General features: G+C 33.3%; 1 protein-coding gene across 1 annotated transcript in view; it reads left to right on the forward strand.

The window, feature by feature from the left end:
- The window catches only part of LOC126878468 (cubilin-like), a 447,168-nt gene that overhangs the window by 417,628 nt on the left and 13,851 nt on the right, over positions 1-15,689 (forward strand). Inside the window, exons 55-56 of the mRNA XM_050641213.1 lie at positions 1,477-1,630; positions 8,774-8,937. Coding sequence (XP_050497170.1) covers positions 1,477-1,630; positions 8,774-8,937 — 318 coding nt within the window. The remainder of the gene's footprint in view (positions 1-1,476; positions 1,631-8,773; positions 8,938-15,689) is intronic.

The raw sequence follows: 15,689 nt of genomic DNA on the forward strand, positions 1-15,689 counted from the left end.
CAATTTTTGTTTTCCAGAAAAACAAAATAAAACTAAAATATTTATAAAAGAGCAAAACCTACATTTCTTTACTCTCTGGGATTTTTCGTATCACTAATACAGGGCGGTTCAAGACCGATTTTCGGGGGGGGGGGGGGTATGAACTTTTTTTATGATAATATGTGCATAGTTTAGGTTACCTCACACTTTACCTCGTTCAGCACAACCTTCACTACCGTTCAGCACAAAGATAAAAACATTTTTTCTCGTAGGAAGCGAGATATGTGTTTAAAACAAAAACATTTGTACTGCAAATTTTTAATTTATATTATTGTAAATTCTCGAGGGGAGGCTCTCTGAGCGCCCCTTGAACTTTGAGCGTAACTCGCTTAGTTTTGATGCTAGAAGTTTGCTATAAAATGCGATGAAAATGCTATAAAAAATAGAAATAAAGCTCATTTTTAAACATTAAAAAAAGTTTCAATGAGTTTTCCCCGATAAGTGATTCGTTTGTTGGTTATTTCACGTTGAAATATTCGATTTGAAATTGAACGAATATTTCCTTTTACTGTGTCAATAGACTTCATGAATAGGTACACCATTTTTTTTTTGTTTTTTATGAGCTACATTTTTGCTAAAAATATTTTTTTGGATAATTTTTCGATAATATTTAATTCGATGAAATACTTATTTTTTGAGTTATTTGCGAAAAACCGCCTGAATACGTGGTTTTTTGTTGAAAAATAAACATTTGCACTCGCAAGTCACTTAAAAAGAATTGACTCAGATAAAGAAGCTCTATAGAAAAAAAGCTGCTCATAATTAGTCAATTTATCCATTTCCGGACTTATTTTAAACGTATATTTTTCACACCCGAGCGCAGGGTGACTTTCACCCCCCAAGTAAAAGCAACCAACGGCACAACTCCAACTTTGAAGTGGAGGATAAGTAGAATCTAAATCCAAATTGCCTGGCAAATACGTCGTGACGCTGATAATTGCACTCCAAAACGGTCATTTACTGGGCTATTAGTGTATTCGTGCACTGTTTAGGACAACTTATATTTTTCATCTTTATTGGTAGAATAAAATAGAAAGAACATTAATAAACGACTACATTATTACATAGTATTATTCTATGAGATGAACAATTTTCTCCGTGCACTACTATCAGCGAATATATCTACAATTTTATTAATACATACAATACATACTTACATACGATACATTGTATCTAACTGATGGGCAACTTCATTTTCAATACTGCAGTTAATTCATTATACATTTTCAATAATATAACAATAACACATTTTTACATATATATTTATTAGACGACAAGATGGGGCCTCTGACATATTGGGGCCCCCCGCAAGCTTCATGCTGCGGGGGCCTCTGTTACGCCCCTGGGTATCAACTTAATAGATTTTATTTGTGTGTTTTTGAAGTGCTCGACGGAAACGAATGGATTTTGTGTTTAATTTGCATTTATACATTTCAGATGTACACTGATGTTAAGGGACGGCATCTATTCTGTGGAAAAGACGAAAAACCTTTCGATTACTATACATCCGGACGGTCCGTTACTGTATCACTGGTTAGCAAAGATAAAACACCAAAAGGAAAAGGTTTCAAGTTAGAATATTCACGAGCAGGTAGGTACAACGGTTCTAATTGTGTAAAGATCCAAAAACTTTTAATTTTTTTAAAATTATATTTGGTTCAGAACGTAATAACTATTATGCGACCATGTATATAATAAAATTATGTATAGCTCCTATATGCACTAATCGTTTTGCATTTTAAACTTTCGAACGAAAAGATTACACCGAACAACGCATTCTCTGTAATATCTGCGCCTTGGAAGCTTCGATTGGATAAACACAATAGAGTCAAAAATAAATAACCATTTTTAATTTCGTTGTAACACGAAACTACAGCCGCATCATTATTCCAGTTCAATCAGAGAGTGCAGCAAGCACCTCTACCGGTTTCGAAACTTACTAGTCTCTCATTAGGAGGCACATATGCTGCTCTCTCTGGCCCAACTAGGACAAACCCCGGCGTGCAGTCACGGATTGCAACGAACGAAATGGCAGGGATGCCCTAGCGGCAACTGCTAGCAAAAAACTAAGTTTTCAATCTAATAGCACATAAAACAACACCCAAAAATGTTACTATTTATCCTACCAGATTGAAAACAAAAGGTTTTGTTTGATTGGAGTACCAAGGGAACCATTCTCGTTGGAACTTTACCGCGCTGAGCAGACGGGACGTGAATTATAAATTGTAAAATTCCCTCATCTTCCTTAGTCTCAGCATCCGTTATGGCTTGCAAATTGTAGAAGCCTCGGAGGTGTTACCAGAGAAGGTTCCCATTGTTTTCAATCTGGTAGAATGTAGAGTAACATTTTTGGATGTTTTACGTGCTATTAGATTGAAAACTTTTTTTTTCAAAATACAGTCGTTTATTCTTCTTCTTCTAATGGCGCTACAATCCTTTGTGTGTCTTGGCCTGCTTAACAATGTTCTTCCATTCTGCCCTGTCAGATACTTTCCTTCGCCACTGCCTGATGTTCATGGTTCATGATCCCCCTCTACGTCCTCTATCCATCTTTTACTGGGCCTTCCTCTTGTTCTATTTCCTTGGGACTTCCATCTCTAGATTACTTTTATAGCTCGATTATCTGGCATTCTTTCTAGGTGACCAAGACAGTTTAGTCTTTGTTACTTTACAAATATAACAATATCTGCGCTCTGCATTAGTTCATTCAGCTCGTGGTTCATGTTAATTCTCCACGAACCAACGCTACATTGGGTTGTTCCAAATATCTTCCTTAGTATTTTACGCTCAAATATTCTCAATTGATTTTCATCAGTGGTTGAGAGGGTCCACGTTTAACATCCATATATGACCACTGTTCTAATTACTGTTTTGTAGATTCTAAGCTTAGATTCACGATTCAGTAACTTACTTTTCAAGTCTTTGTATGCATAAAAACACTTTTACCGCTAAGAATCTGTGCTTGTATTTCTTGACTGATGTTGTTGTTGTTATGTGAAGAAGGTCTAGTTTATATCAATGATGACCTATCAAAGAACGACAGAATTGTACAGAAACGTGTCAGACAAAAAGCGCAAGAACTAAGAAAGGAAGGGAGAAAAGTGAAAGTAGGGTATAAGAAAATACATGCCGATCATGAAATATGGCGCTGGGATGGAATAAACCAAACGTTGGTGGTAGAAACCAAAGCAAAAAACTAAGCAATAGCAATGAAAGGAAACAAATGACGACGAAAAATGCAAAGAAGAGGATTACGAACTATGGAAATAAGACAAATCAAGCCAGCAATAAAAAAGAAAAGCCGAAAAATGACAAGATACAGTTTGCAACAGAGATAAAGAAGACGGAAACGACGCAGGCAATGGACAAGGCAATAAGCAAAAATAACAAAAAGGAAACTAAAGTTAACTTGGGTACATGGAATGTAAGAGGCACATACGAAAAAGGAAAATTCAAAGAATTAATTAGAGAAATTAAAAGATATAATGTAGAAATAATAGCTTTACAAGAGACAAAACAATTGGAGACAGAAATAGTAGAAATAGAAGACGTGATATTCTTTAAAAACGGGGGAGAAACCAGAAGGTTAGAAACAGGTTTTATAATACAGTGAAAATGGAAGGAAAGAGTAATGGCATTCCAACCAATATCAGATAGATTATGCACAATAAAATTAAAAGGGGACAAATGAAACATAAGTATAATAAATGTACACGCACCGATTGAAGATGCCACAGAAGAAGAAAAAGATGAATTCTACTAGCAATTGGAAAGAGAATATGATAAATTACCAGGGCTTGCCATCAAAATAATAATGGGAGACTGCAACGCCAAAGTCGGAAGAGAGAATATATACGAACACAGAATAGGGAAATATAGTAATCATGAGGTGTCGAACGATAATGGCCAAAGAATAATAGGGTTTGCAACAGAAAGGCAAATGGTGATAAGAAGCACACAATTACGCCGCAAAGATATATATAAAGGAACGTGGATTTCCCCTGATAAAAAGACAGTAAATCAGATAGACCATATTTTAATAGAGAAGAAATATGCAAACAATGTAATAAATGTAAAGAGCATGAGAGGGGCGGACTGTAACTCTGGCCACTACTTGGTGAGAGCAGAATACAAAATCGAGCATAACATAAAGAAAAACAATAAAACAAAAGAAAAAATTGGAAAACAATTCAACATAGGACTACTAAAAGATAACAACACACAGAAGAAGTATGAACAGGGAATAACCAACAGACTAATCAGGGAACAAGAAACGTCAAACCCACACAAGCAATGGGAAAATATCAAAGAAGCAATCTTGAACACAAGTAAAGCAATCCTAGCGAAAACCAAAAGAAGACACAAAACAAAAGATTGGTATGATGAAGAATGTCAAGAAGTAGCAGAAGCAATAAGAAAGGTAAGACTCAAAAATCTCACAAATGACGAAGAAAGCACTAGAGAAGAATACAGAGAATTGAGAAAAATCATGAAAAGAAAATGTAGAAGCAAAAAGAGAAAATACAACGAGAACAAACTGAAAGAAATAGAAGAAAAATTTCAAAAAAAAGAAATACGATCATTCTACCTGGAAGCAGAAAAATGGAAAGAGGATATCAAAAAAACAACCCATATATGAGAGATGATAAAGGGCTGTTGCTAAACGAGCCGGAAAAAATAATGGAAAACTGGCAAAACTATTTCACAGAACTCCTAAACAAGAGCGAAGTACAAAAGGAAAGAAACCATGAAATTGAAGATGATCAGATAGCAATAGAAATGCCCACAGAACAAGAAATAAAGAACGAAATAAAGAGCTTGAAAAATAACAAAAGCCCAGGAATAACAGAAATATCGGCCGAAATGATAAAATCAGGAGGGAAAAGATTACAGAGAGAGATATATGACCTGATAAAAAGAATATGGGAAGTAGAAAAAATATCAGAAGAGTGGACCATAGCAAGGATATGCCCTATACATAAAAAAGGTGATAGAATGCTATGCGAAAACTACAGAGGCATCGCACTATTAGAAATAGTTTACAAAATCTTGGCACAAAGTACAAGAAAAAGGCTAAGTCAATATTCGGAAAAAATACTGGGAGAATACCAGGCAGGTTTTAGAAACAACAGATCAACGACTGACCAAATATTTGCCTTAAAAGAAATACAAACTACCTGTTACGAACATAAAACAGCACTATATGCTTTGTTCATAGACTTTAAGCAGGCTTACGACACAGTATATAGACAGCAGATGTACGAACTGATGAAATAATTGGGGATACCAAGTAAAATTGTCAGGATGATAAAGATGACGATGGAAAACACAACAAACGAAATAGCTTGGAAAGGGTATACATCCAAAAAGTTTGAAACCAAGGAAGGATTACGACAAGGAGATCCACTATCAACAACGGCATTCAATCTAACATTGGAAGGAATAATCAGGAAAAGCAGAATAAACATGGAAGAAACGATATTTAAAAACGGCCACCAATGCATAGCATTTGCAGATGATCTGACGCTATTAGCAACAAGCAAAAAAGATCTACAAAAGTTAATGAAAAACATAATAACAGAAGCCAAAAAATTCGGACTTAAAATAAATGAAGAAAAGACAAAGTATATGATAATGGGAGAGATCCAAAAAGAAAAAGAGAATAACATCATAGTACAAATAGATGGAGAAAAAACATACTCGTTCAAAAGAGCCAAAGAAATTATTTACCTGGGAGCCAAAATAGATGAAAATGGTCATGAAGAAGGGGAGATAAAGGCAAGAATAGCTAAAGGAAATAAAAAATATGGAGCATTACGCACATTATTGAAATCCAAATACGTATCAAGAAAAACAAAAATAAGAATTTATAAGACTGTTATTAGACCTACAGTAACATACGCATGCGAAACATGGGTGCTCAAAAAGTCAGAAACAGACCTTTTAGAAAGATGGGAGAGAAAAATGCAAAGAGCAATATAGGGAGGTGTGAAAATAGAAGGTCAGTGGAGAAGAAGAACCAATAAAGAATTGGAAGAACTATATCAAGAGCCAACGATCACGACGACAATCAAAGCACAGAGAATACGATACTTGGGGCACATCGAGAGAATGGGAAGTAAACGAATGCCAAAAATGGTACTCTCACGAAGACTATTACAAAAGAGGAGGAAAGGCAGGCCAAGGAAAAGATGGAAGGACAGTGTGTATGAAGACTTGAAGAAAAGTAACTTTGAGAGATGGAAAGAACTAGCATTGGACAGGAGGAGATGGAGAGAGGTGGTGAAGGAGTGTATAAAAAGACTGAAGTGTAATTAAATAAAAGGTATAAGTTTTATAGTGTAGTTTAGTACCTTTTTTGGAGTCCTCGTGTTTGGCATCCTTTCAATGTGACCTCGCCATCTAAGTCTCTGAGCCTTTATCACTCCTATTATATTAGGTTGGTTGTATAATTGCTTTAACTCATCATTTGATCTTCTTATCCATAAACCGTCCCTTATTTTTCCTCCATATATCTTCCTTAGTATTTTCCTTTCCCAGGTCTAAATTTTGTTCATTTTTTGTCATTGTCCATGTCTCACTGCAGTATGTTACTATTGGCTGTATAGTTGTTTTGTATAGCTGTACTTTTGCCCTTCTTGATAGAAACTTGCTTTTCAACATTGCGTTAAGCGCATGTACACTTCTATTGCCTGCCATTATTCTAGCTTGTATTTCTTCTTTAATGATAGGTTTACGTGATATTATTGCCCCTAGGTATGTAAATCTTTCTACCATTTCGAATTCGTATGATGTTCCTTCTTCTACTTCTACTTTAAACTTTTGTCCATTCCTAAACTGACCATCTGTCCACTCCATACATTTTGTTTTAGTTGAATTTATATACAGTCCCATTTTCTTCGCTGCTTTTACTATTCTTTGTACCATCTCATGTAGCTCTTTCTTTCCTCTTGCCAGTAACACCACATCATCCGCAAACGCCAAAACTTGGTGTCTTCTTTGATATATGAGTCCTTCTCTATCGATTTTCGCTTCTCGCATTATTTTTTCTAGGCATAAGTTGAAGAGTAAAGTTGAAGAGTCTTAATCCTTCGTTTACTGTAAATTTTTCTGATGATTGATTGTTTATTTTCACTCTGTTTTCTGTATTCTCCAGAGTAAGATGTACTATGTTACGTAGCTTTCTGCTAACTCCCAATTCCTCAAGCGCCTCTTTTAATTTCTTCCTCTTTATTCTATCGTATGCTTGTTGGAAGTCGATGAATAGTGCTATCGTTGGTAGGTTGTGTTCATAGCTTTCTGCTTGTAATTCTCTGATTACGAATACTTGGTCCGTTGTGCTTCTCCCTCTTCTAAATCCGCACTATAACTTCAAGAAAGAGAAGAGGAAGGCCGAAAAATAGATGGAAGCAAGACGTCGAAAAAGATTTGGAAAGAATGGGGCTAGAGGGCCAAAAAAGAAAAATGAGTAACAGGAAGGAATGGAGGAAAATCACATATCAAGCCAGAGAAGAGCTCAGCACATAAAGAAACGTGAAAATGAAGAAAAAAAAACAAACTTTTCAAGCCATGGGCCTCTAAGGCCTTTAGTGCTATTGTATATATATATATAAGTTTTATAAGTTATGTAAGTTATATTAAGTTATTTATTATATTATTTATGTAATCAGAAATGTAAACATTTTAGCCCTAGGCCTACAAGGCCTGTTGCGCTTAATAAATAAATGTTGTTGTTGTTGTCATTTATTGTTGAGCCTAGGTAGGGAAAAGTAGAGGCAGATTCGTAGGAATGGTTGTCTACTTTCAGATTCTCATGTTGATTCGACTTTGTGCACTCCATATATTTTGTTTTGCTTTCATTTATATATAGATCAAACGTAACAGCTTCCCGTTTCAGCTCTATAGCTTTTTCGCTTAATAGGTACCCTTTTGTTGCGGCTTATTATGGCAACATCATAAGCATATGCGCATATTTGCATAGATCTTGTATTAATACAGCCGTTTATACAATTTTCTAACAACAGCTTCTAAAGTTAGATTAAAAGGTGTTGTTGATAAGGCGTCACCTTGTCTAACTCCATTTTCAATATCAAATGCCTCTGTCGTATCTCCATCTATTTTCACCGTTTATTTCCATTGCGAAAAACCCGATGCGGATGGAGATCCAAGGTTGTGTGAATTTATCATCGCAGAGACGAATTTGCGAATCGGTAGATCACCTTTATCTTTGGAGATTAAAAGTATCTTTGGCAGTAGTGTTGTTTGGTGATAGAATGCAGTTAATGAAATAGTATGAGGTAATCAAGTAGTTGCCGACAAGTTATTCTTCAGAGATCCAAGTGGCAGTACGCCGTATAATGTGTATTACTCTCCCCACGAATCCCACGATGAAGCGTATTATGTCAATATGTAAAATCAATGCATATTTCCCCTACTCGTAATAGGTATTTATATACTGAGGCGACTACATGCACAACTGTTTGGTGTATAATCATCACTATTTGGCTTGTAATTGTTGAATAGTGATATTGTACTTAATAACCTCCTATTATATTTAGTTTCTTACTCTTTGTGTTAACGTTTATGGTCGTCGTAGCATTCTGATAGGTATTGCATATATGTTGGGAATATTTATTCTTCATTTATTTAATCATTTTAGTTTTTATACCGGTGTTTTCATTCTGGTAACTATACATTGTCATAATTGTAAAAACCGTTACTTTTATATTTTTAGGGTGTAACAGAAATTACACTGAACCTCAAGGAAGAATAACTAACGGAAATAGTAAAGTAGACTGTAAATTCTCGATTATAGTAGCAGAAAACAGTACAATCTCAGTATACTTCTATTCATTTTACATGTATTTAACGGCAAATTGTACGGATAGTGCAATGGAGGTAAGTACATTGGTTTAGTTATGACCTTTTTCTTTGTTATTTCTAAACTTTCTCTATATGCAAGAACGAGAAATCTAAAGAACAGAGGAACTAAAGCTTTCTTACGCTGGAAAGCAAAAATCTGGTAACACCTGAATTTGATCCTTCTACAATTTACAAGGTATACGGAACGATAAATCAATAGACAAATAGGTACCTAAATAAGAACTGAACATACATTAGACGAAGCACAAAGTAGATTTAGAAGTATTAGGAGTATACAGCGCACATAACAATTATGTTCGTATCATGTTTTAAGCATATACTACCAACATTCGTCGGAGTATATTCTTTTTCGTATATGCGTAGTACAAGCATAGCATGTACCTTAAAAAACATTCTAAATTTCATGTTCTTTGCATATAATTTAAAGTATATTCTCGTACCGAATATACTGAGTACATTCGTGTACGTAGTAACTCGGAATATTCGTAAAAGTTTATTCTTAGAATATACCTTTATCGAATATTCTTAGCACATACTTATAAGTACATTCTTAACACATACTTATAAGTAGATACTTTTAAAATATCTTAAAAATAATATGTATGTATAGGAAGTATGAATAATATTAGCCTTATAGATTATCAACTTCGTTATATTTTAGAATAATTGATAAAATTTATGTATGTAGGTAGTATTGGACGAATTTCATTTCAAAATTGGTGTATGGTAAAAAGTTTAAACATTAATTGTATTAACGTTTATTATTAAAAATTCGTTTTCATAATTGAAATAACTTTACCATTTTGAGTTTATCACGAGTATTTTTACATCGTTGGAATTTGAATTTAGGTACATTCAATTCAATACAGGCCATTCCAGAACCAAAGCATGCCAAACCACCCCCTTATCTATGGCCAAAACCCACGGCTTTGGTGTTGCTAACCGTCGAGTAAGCTTTTTCCGTCAACCTGAAAAATTCCCACTTTTATAAAAAAATTCCCTCCTGTTTACAAAATCTGAGAAGATATGTTTAATTATTTTCAAATATTTTGATTTTTTTTTAAGATATTACAATTTGGACTAGAACAAAAATTCCCTTTTGAGTTAACTTTTCCCTTTATCACCTTTTATGTTGAAAATTCCCGCAAAAAGCGAAATTTCCCTCCGTTTGGCAACACTATAACCACCGGTGCACCGATGTTGTTATTCCACAATACATATCCCCCATCCCCCTAACCCCGTCTTGTCTTATTCTGACCATTTCTTACCTGAACAACGGTAAAATATGAAATCGAAAATAGACATTATTTGTATCTATGCAGTGTTAAGGATGAAGACTAGTGATAAAGTACTAGGACTAAAGAACATACATAATCTCCTTTATTTTGTTTGCGGTGCTTCAAAATAGGTATAATCTATTTTGGTAATTCAATATTATTTAATAAATACATATAAGTAAGTACATATAAGTATATAAATTTTAGTTACTCATACATAGTTTAGTTTAGCTAAATATTATAATATAATAGTTTATATAGATAACTAAAATTTATAAATATGTACTTACTTTTTAAGTAATATTGCAGAATGTAGGTACTAACTACATTCTCATTTGCCATTAAAATATGTAAATATAATAGGGATTTGGTAGAACCAGTAGAACCTAAGATGAGATTAGGTGATGCTGAAAACATACTTCTGAGCAATATAGCACTTTCTTAGAATATCCTTAAAAATATATTCTTCTAATACAAAGATGTGCAGTAGTACATTCTAAGTATATAAATAGAAGGTTTATAGCACTTCCTTGGAATATTCTAAAAAGTACGTTCTTAGTATAAACTAAAAAGATCTGCGGTAGTACGTTCTAAGTATATAAATAGAAGGTTTATAGCACGTTCTTGGAATGTTCTAAAAAATATATTCTTAGTATATAAGTACTGAAAAGTGCGGTAGTACTGTTTAAACTACTTTATTTAATGGGTTACAAGTCAAACAATCATAGTACTGAGTAAACTTATATTTTTATAAAACTTATTAAACATCTTACATACAATAAATCATACAACAAGTGACAACCATGTTGACTGGCTTGAAGTTAGCCATGTCATGTCTAGCACGCAGCCCCTTGCTACGCTGTTACACAGCTATATATATATATATATATATATATATATATATATATATATATATATATATATATATATATATATATATATATATATATATATATATATATATATATATATATATATTAAAGACCTTCCCCCTAAGATCGATATCTATAAGGGGTCTTTATATTACGACCAACTCTCGTCTTATAACTGTTAGAAGTCTCAATATTTGGGTTGACTTTATGACTCAATGTAGGTACTGATTTTACATTTGGACTTGGGTAACTAATGGTTTTATTAACACTATCATTTACGTTAATGTGAGTGGTATCTTTATGAACACTTTGTGACTGAATATCAGGGTACAACTCGGGTTCTAAAATGAGTTCTTTTTCAAGTGTTGTGGTGTATGAATGTTTCAATTGGTGTGAATTCCGTCTAATAATTTTATTGTTATCTTCTTTTTTCACCCAATATGATCTAGGTTCATTGGCCTTTTCTAACACAATTGCTTTACGCCAATAATTATCTTTTGAATTTCTTATTACTACCCTATCTCCCTTTCTAAACTCTACTGGTTTTCTTCGTGCTGTCTGATCATAACGTACTTGTAATTTCTCTTTTTCTCTGCATAAATTCTTATATACTTGTTTCTGGATTGTAGGTTCTAATTTATTAGCTGTAGTTGGTAATTGTCCTCTCAGGATCCTGCTCTGTAAAATTTGAGCTGGAGATGCATCAAGATTTATTATGCAGGTATTATTATATTCCATCACCAAATCTCTAAAATCATCATTTTCCTCATTACTCTTTCTTAAAATGTGTTTGCTTATATTGACTGCTTTTTCTGCAAGTCCATTACTCTGGTGGTAATGTGGAGTGCATGTCATAATTGTAATGTCTTTTTTTCTATAATAATTTTTACATTTTACCGAAGTAAATGGTAGATTATCTGCAATTAAAATTTCTGGATATCCAAATCTACTAAAAGTATCTTGAAATGAGTTGATTACTGAAGTGGAGGTTTTATCTTTTAATATTGAAATGTCCAACCAATGCGAAAAATAGTCTACAATTACTAAATATGCTTTTGAACCATACTCTAAAATGTCTGTACCAACTTTATTGAATCTTAGTCTGGGAATGTCATGAGGCATCATTTGTTCTTTAAAATTATTTGGTCTGTATTTCTCACATATCCTGCATTTTTTTATATAGTTTGTCACATCATCATTAAGTCCTGGCCAATAATATATACTCCTGGCTTTGTTTATAGTTTTACTGACTCCTATATGGCCTTTGTGAAGCAATTTTATCATGTCAAGCCTAAGTTTTTTCGGAATAATTGTTTTGTCATCAATAAATGCGATGCCAGCTTCAAAATACAGTGAATCTCTTATACCATAGTACTTTTTACACACTTGAGGAACATTTTTTTCTTTTGGCCACCCATTATAATAAAAATCAAAAATTACTGCTAATGCCTCATCCTGGCTAGTAGCTAGTCTTAACTCAGATTGCTTTTCCTGGCTCATAGGTAAATGTTTACTCACTGAGTGGACCATTTCAAACATTTCTGGGTCATGTGTCTCTATATTTAAACTGGACCTGGATAGCATATCAGCAAAATGTATGTCTTTCCCAGGAACAAAATATACATTTAATCTGTACTTGAGAAGTTTAAGCCTCAAACGTTGGAGTCTAACTGATCCAATTTTGGAAATTGGCTTCTTCATAATGGAGATTATAGGTTTGTGATCTGATTGAACGTCAACATCAAAATTATAAATAAAATTGTGAAATTTTTGAGTAGCATAATAAATTGCCAATAGTTCCTTCTCAGTCTGACTATAATTTATTTCACTATCATTCATATTTCGTGATGCACAAGCTACTAATTTTAAAATAGAATCATATTTCTGGAACATACAAACACCTAAACCATTTTTAGATGCATCACATTGTAAAATAATTTTTTGATTAGGATCATAAGGGACTAACGCTGGTGATTTACAAATTATGTTCTTTAAATTATCAAAACATTTTTGATGTGACGGGAGCCACACCCATTCTACATTATTTTTAAGTAATTGACAAAGAGGTTGAATATGTTCAGCCATATTCGGAATGTATCGTTTAACGTAATTAAATGCGCCCAATATTCTTTGTAATTCTACTTCACTATTTGGTTTTTCAAGTTTACAAAGTGATTCCACTCTGTCAGGATCTATTTGCATCCCTTTATGTGAAAAAACTTGACCCATAAATTTGACCTCTTCTTGACAATATTGAAATTTGTCCCTATTAAACTTTGCTCCTACTTCTTTAGCCCTTTCTAACACTTTTTTAACAGTTGTGTCATGTTCTTCTTTTGTTGTCCCCATAACAATCATATCATCATGACAAATCAATAAATTCTCTATACCTTTAAATTTATGTTCTACGACTTCTTGAAACAGATATTGGGAATTTGATAATCCATATGGCAATACTTTATATCTGAAAATTCCATAAGAAGTTGCAAAACAGCATTTCCATGATGATGTCTCATCAAGTTCTAAATGATGATACCCTTCAGAGAGATCAAATACAGAAAATATCTTTTTACCTACCATTTGTGCACAAACATCTTCCAATTTATGTACTACTCTTGGTTTGCGGACTATTTGTTTGTTTAAATCTAATGGGTCTAAGCATAAACGTAACTTACCATTTTGCTTTTCCACAATAACAATGCGGTTTATGCTTGCCCTTGGGTCAATTTCATTAACTTTGACAATAGCCCCTCTTTTTGTCAACCTATCTAATTCATTTTTTAAATTATCTCTAATTGCAACAGGTACATTTACAGGTGGGTAACTTACTGGCTCAAAATTGTCTACTGTAGTAATCCTATGTTTACCACAAAATTTACCGTGACCTCTAAAAACTTCAGGGTTAAGGTTTATAAATTTATCCCTTTCTGCTAATTCTAAAGTACCACAACTCTCAATATTGTTGATTCATTTAACTAACCCCAAATCAACACATAATTTACCACTTAAAAGAACTCGAGTTGCCCCATTAATAATTGTAAAATCCTCGTACACATACTTATTTTTATATTTACAAAATAAATTTACGACACCCATTGTTTTAGCCTGAGTACCCTCAAACCCTTTCAGTACATAATGATTATCCCTAATTTTAAATTGCTTATCAATTTTCTTAAAAATTTTTAATGGAATTATACTTACATCTGCCCCTGTGTCAAGTTTTACTTTAACTCTCTTGTTTTCAATTTCTATAATTTCATCCCAAATATTTTGACTACTTACATTTTGGTATATTTTATTGACATTTCCTACAAAATTATTAGCTGATCCATCACTGCTATCTTCATCTATGACATCAATATTCTTCACTCTGCACGACTTTGCAAAATGGTTTAAAATCACACATTTCTTACATTTCTTTCCATACGCTGGACATTCTCTGGCTCCATGAGTTGATTGACATCTTTTACACTTGAATTTTTCATTGGTATTGGCTTTACTTCTACAGTTATTATAATTTCTATGGCCCTGGAACTTATCTTTGCGAACTTCTCCTATGTCTACATCTTTTCTTTCGGTATGAAATTTTAAATTTTGGTTTTTACTTTGCTCACTAGTTCTACGAAATTCGATGGCTTTTTGTAGGGTAAGTTTGTCCACTCTCAATAAAGCTTCTCTAGTAACTGGATCTCTGATGCCCATTAATATTTTGTCTCTCAGAGCTTTATCTTCGGCTGTTTGTTCTGGATCAATTTCATTATAATTACATGTTCGAATCAAATATCTACAACTAGTAAGAAACTGCTCAAACGACTCTCCTTCTTTCTGGACCCTCATGATAAAATTGTATCTTTCAAATGATTCATTCATCCTTGGATTAACATACTTATCGATTAGTGATATCATCAAGTCATACTTGTTATTTTCGGCTTCTGGGATCTCGAATGTGGACATAATTTTGGCAGACTCAGCCCCAATTATATTTCTTAAAATTGACATTTTCATTTTATCTGCCGACTGGTCTTGTCCCGTTGCTAGTAAATAATCTTCGAAACTAGTCTTCCAGAACTTCCATTCGCTTGCAGCATTTTGATCCTGCAGGTCAAAATCTGGTGGTAATTTTACATTTATTCCCATCACTGCCATTGTAGGTTATGTATGGTACCTCGTGTACAAGTTGCTATAAATTTAGCTTTTCGACTGTAAACTGTAACCCAACTAGCTGTTTGACTGCGCCATGTTTAAACTACTTTATTTAATGGGTTACAAGTCAAACAATCATAGTACTGAGTAAACTTATATTTTTATAAAACTTATTAAACATCTTACATACAATAAATCATACAACAAGTGACAACCATGTTGACTGGCTTGAAGTTAGCCATGTCATGTCTAGCACGCAGCCCCTTGCTACGCTATTACACAGCTATATATATATATATATATATATATATATATATATATATATATATATATATATATATATATATTAAACAAGTACATTCTAAGTATATACATAGAACGTTTAAGTACTGTAATGTAGTGTATACTCAGTATGTGCTCTGCACATTCACAATGGTAATTACGCATATTCTAAGTATATATTTTTTCTAAAAAG

Source organism: Diabrotica virgifera, chromosome 10 (genome assembly GCF_917563875.1).
Source record: "Diabrotica virgifera virgifera chromosome 10, PGI_DIABVI_V3a".
Taxonomy (NCBI): Eukaryota; Metazoa; Arthropoda; class Insecta; order Coleoptera; family Chrysomelidae; genus Diabrotica; species Diabrotica virgifera.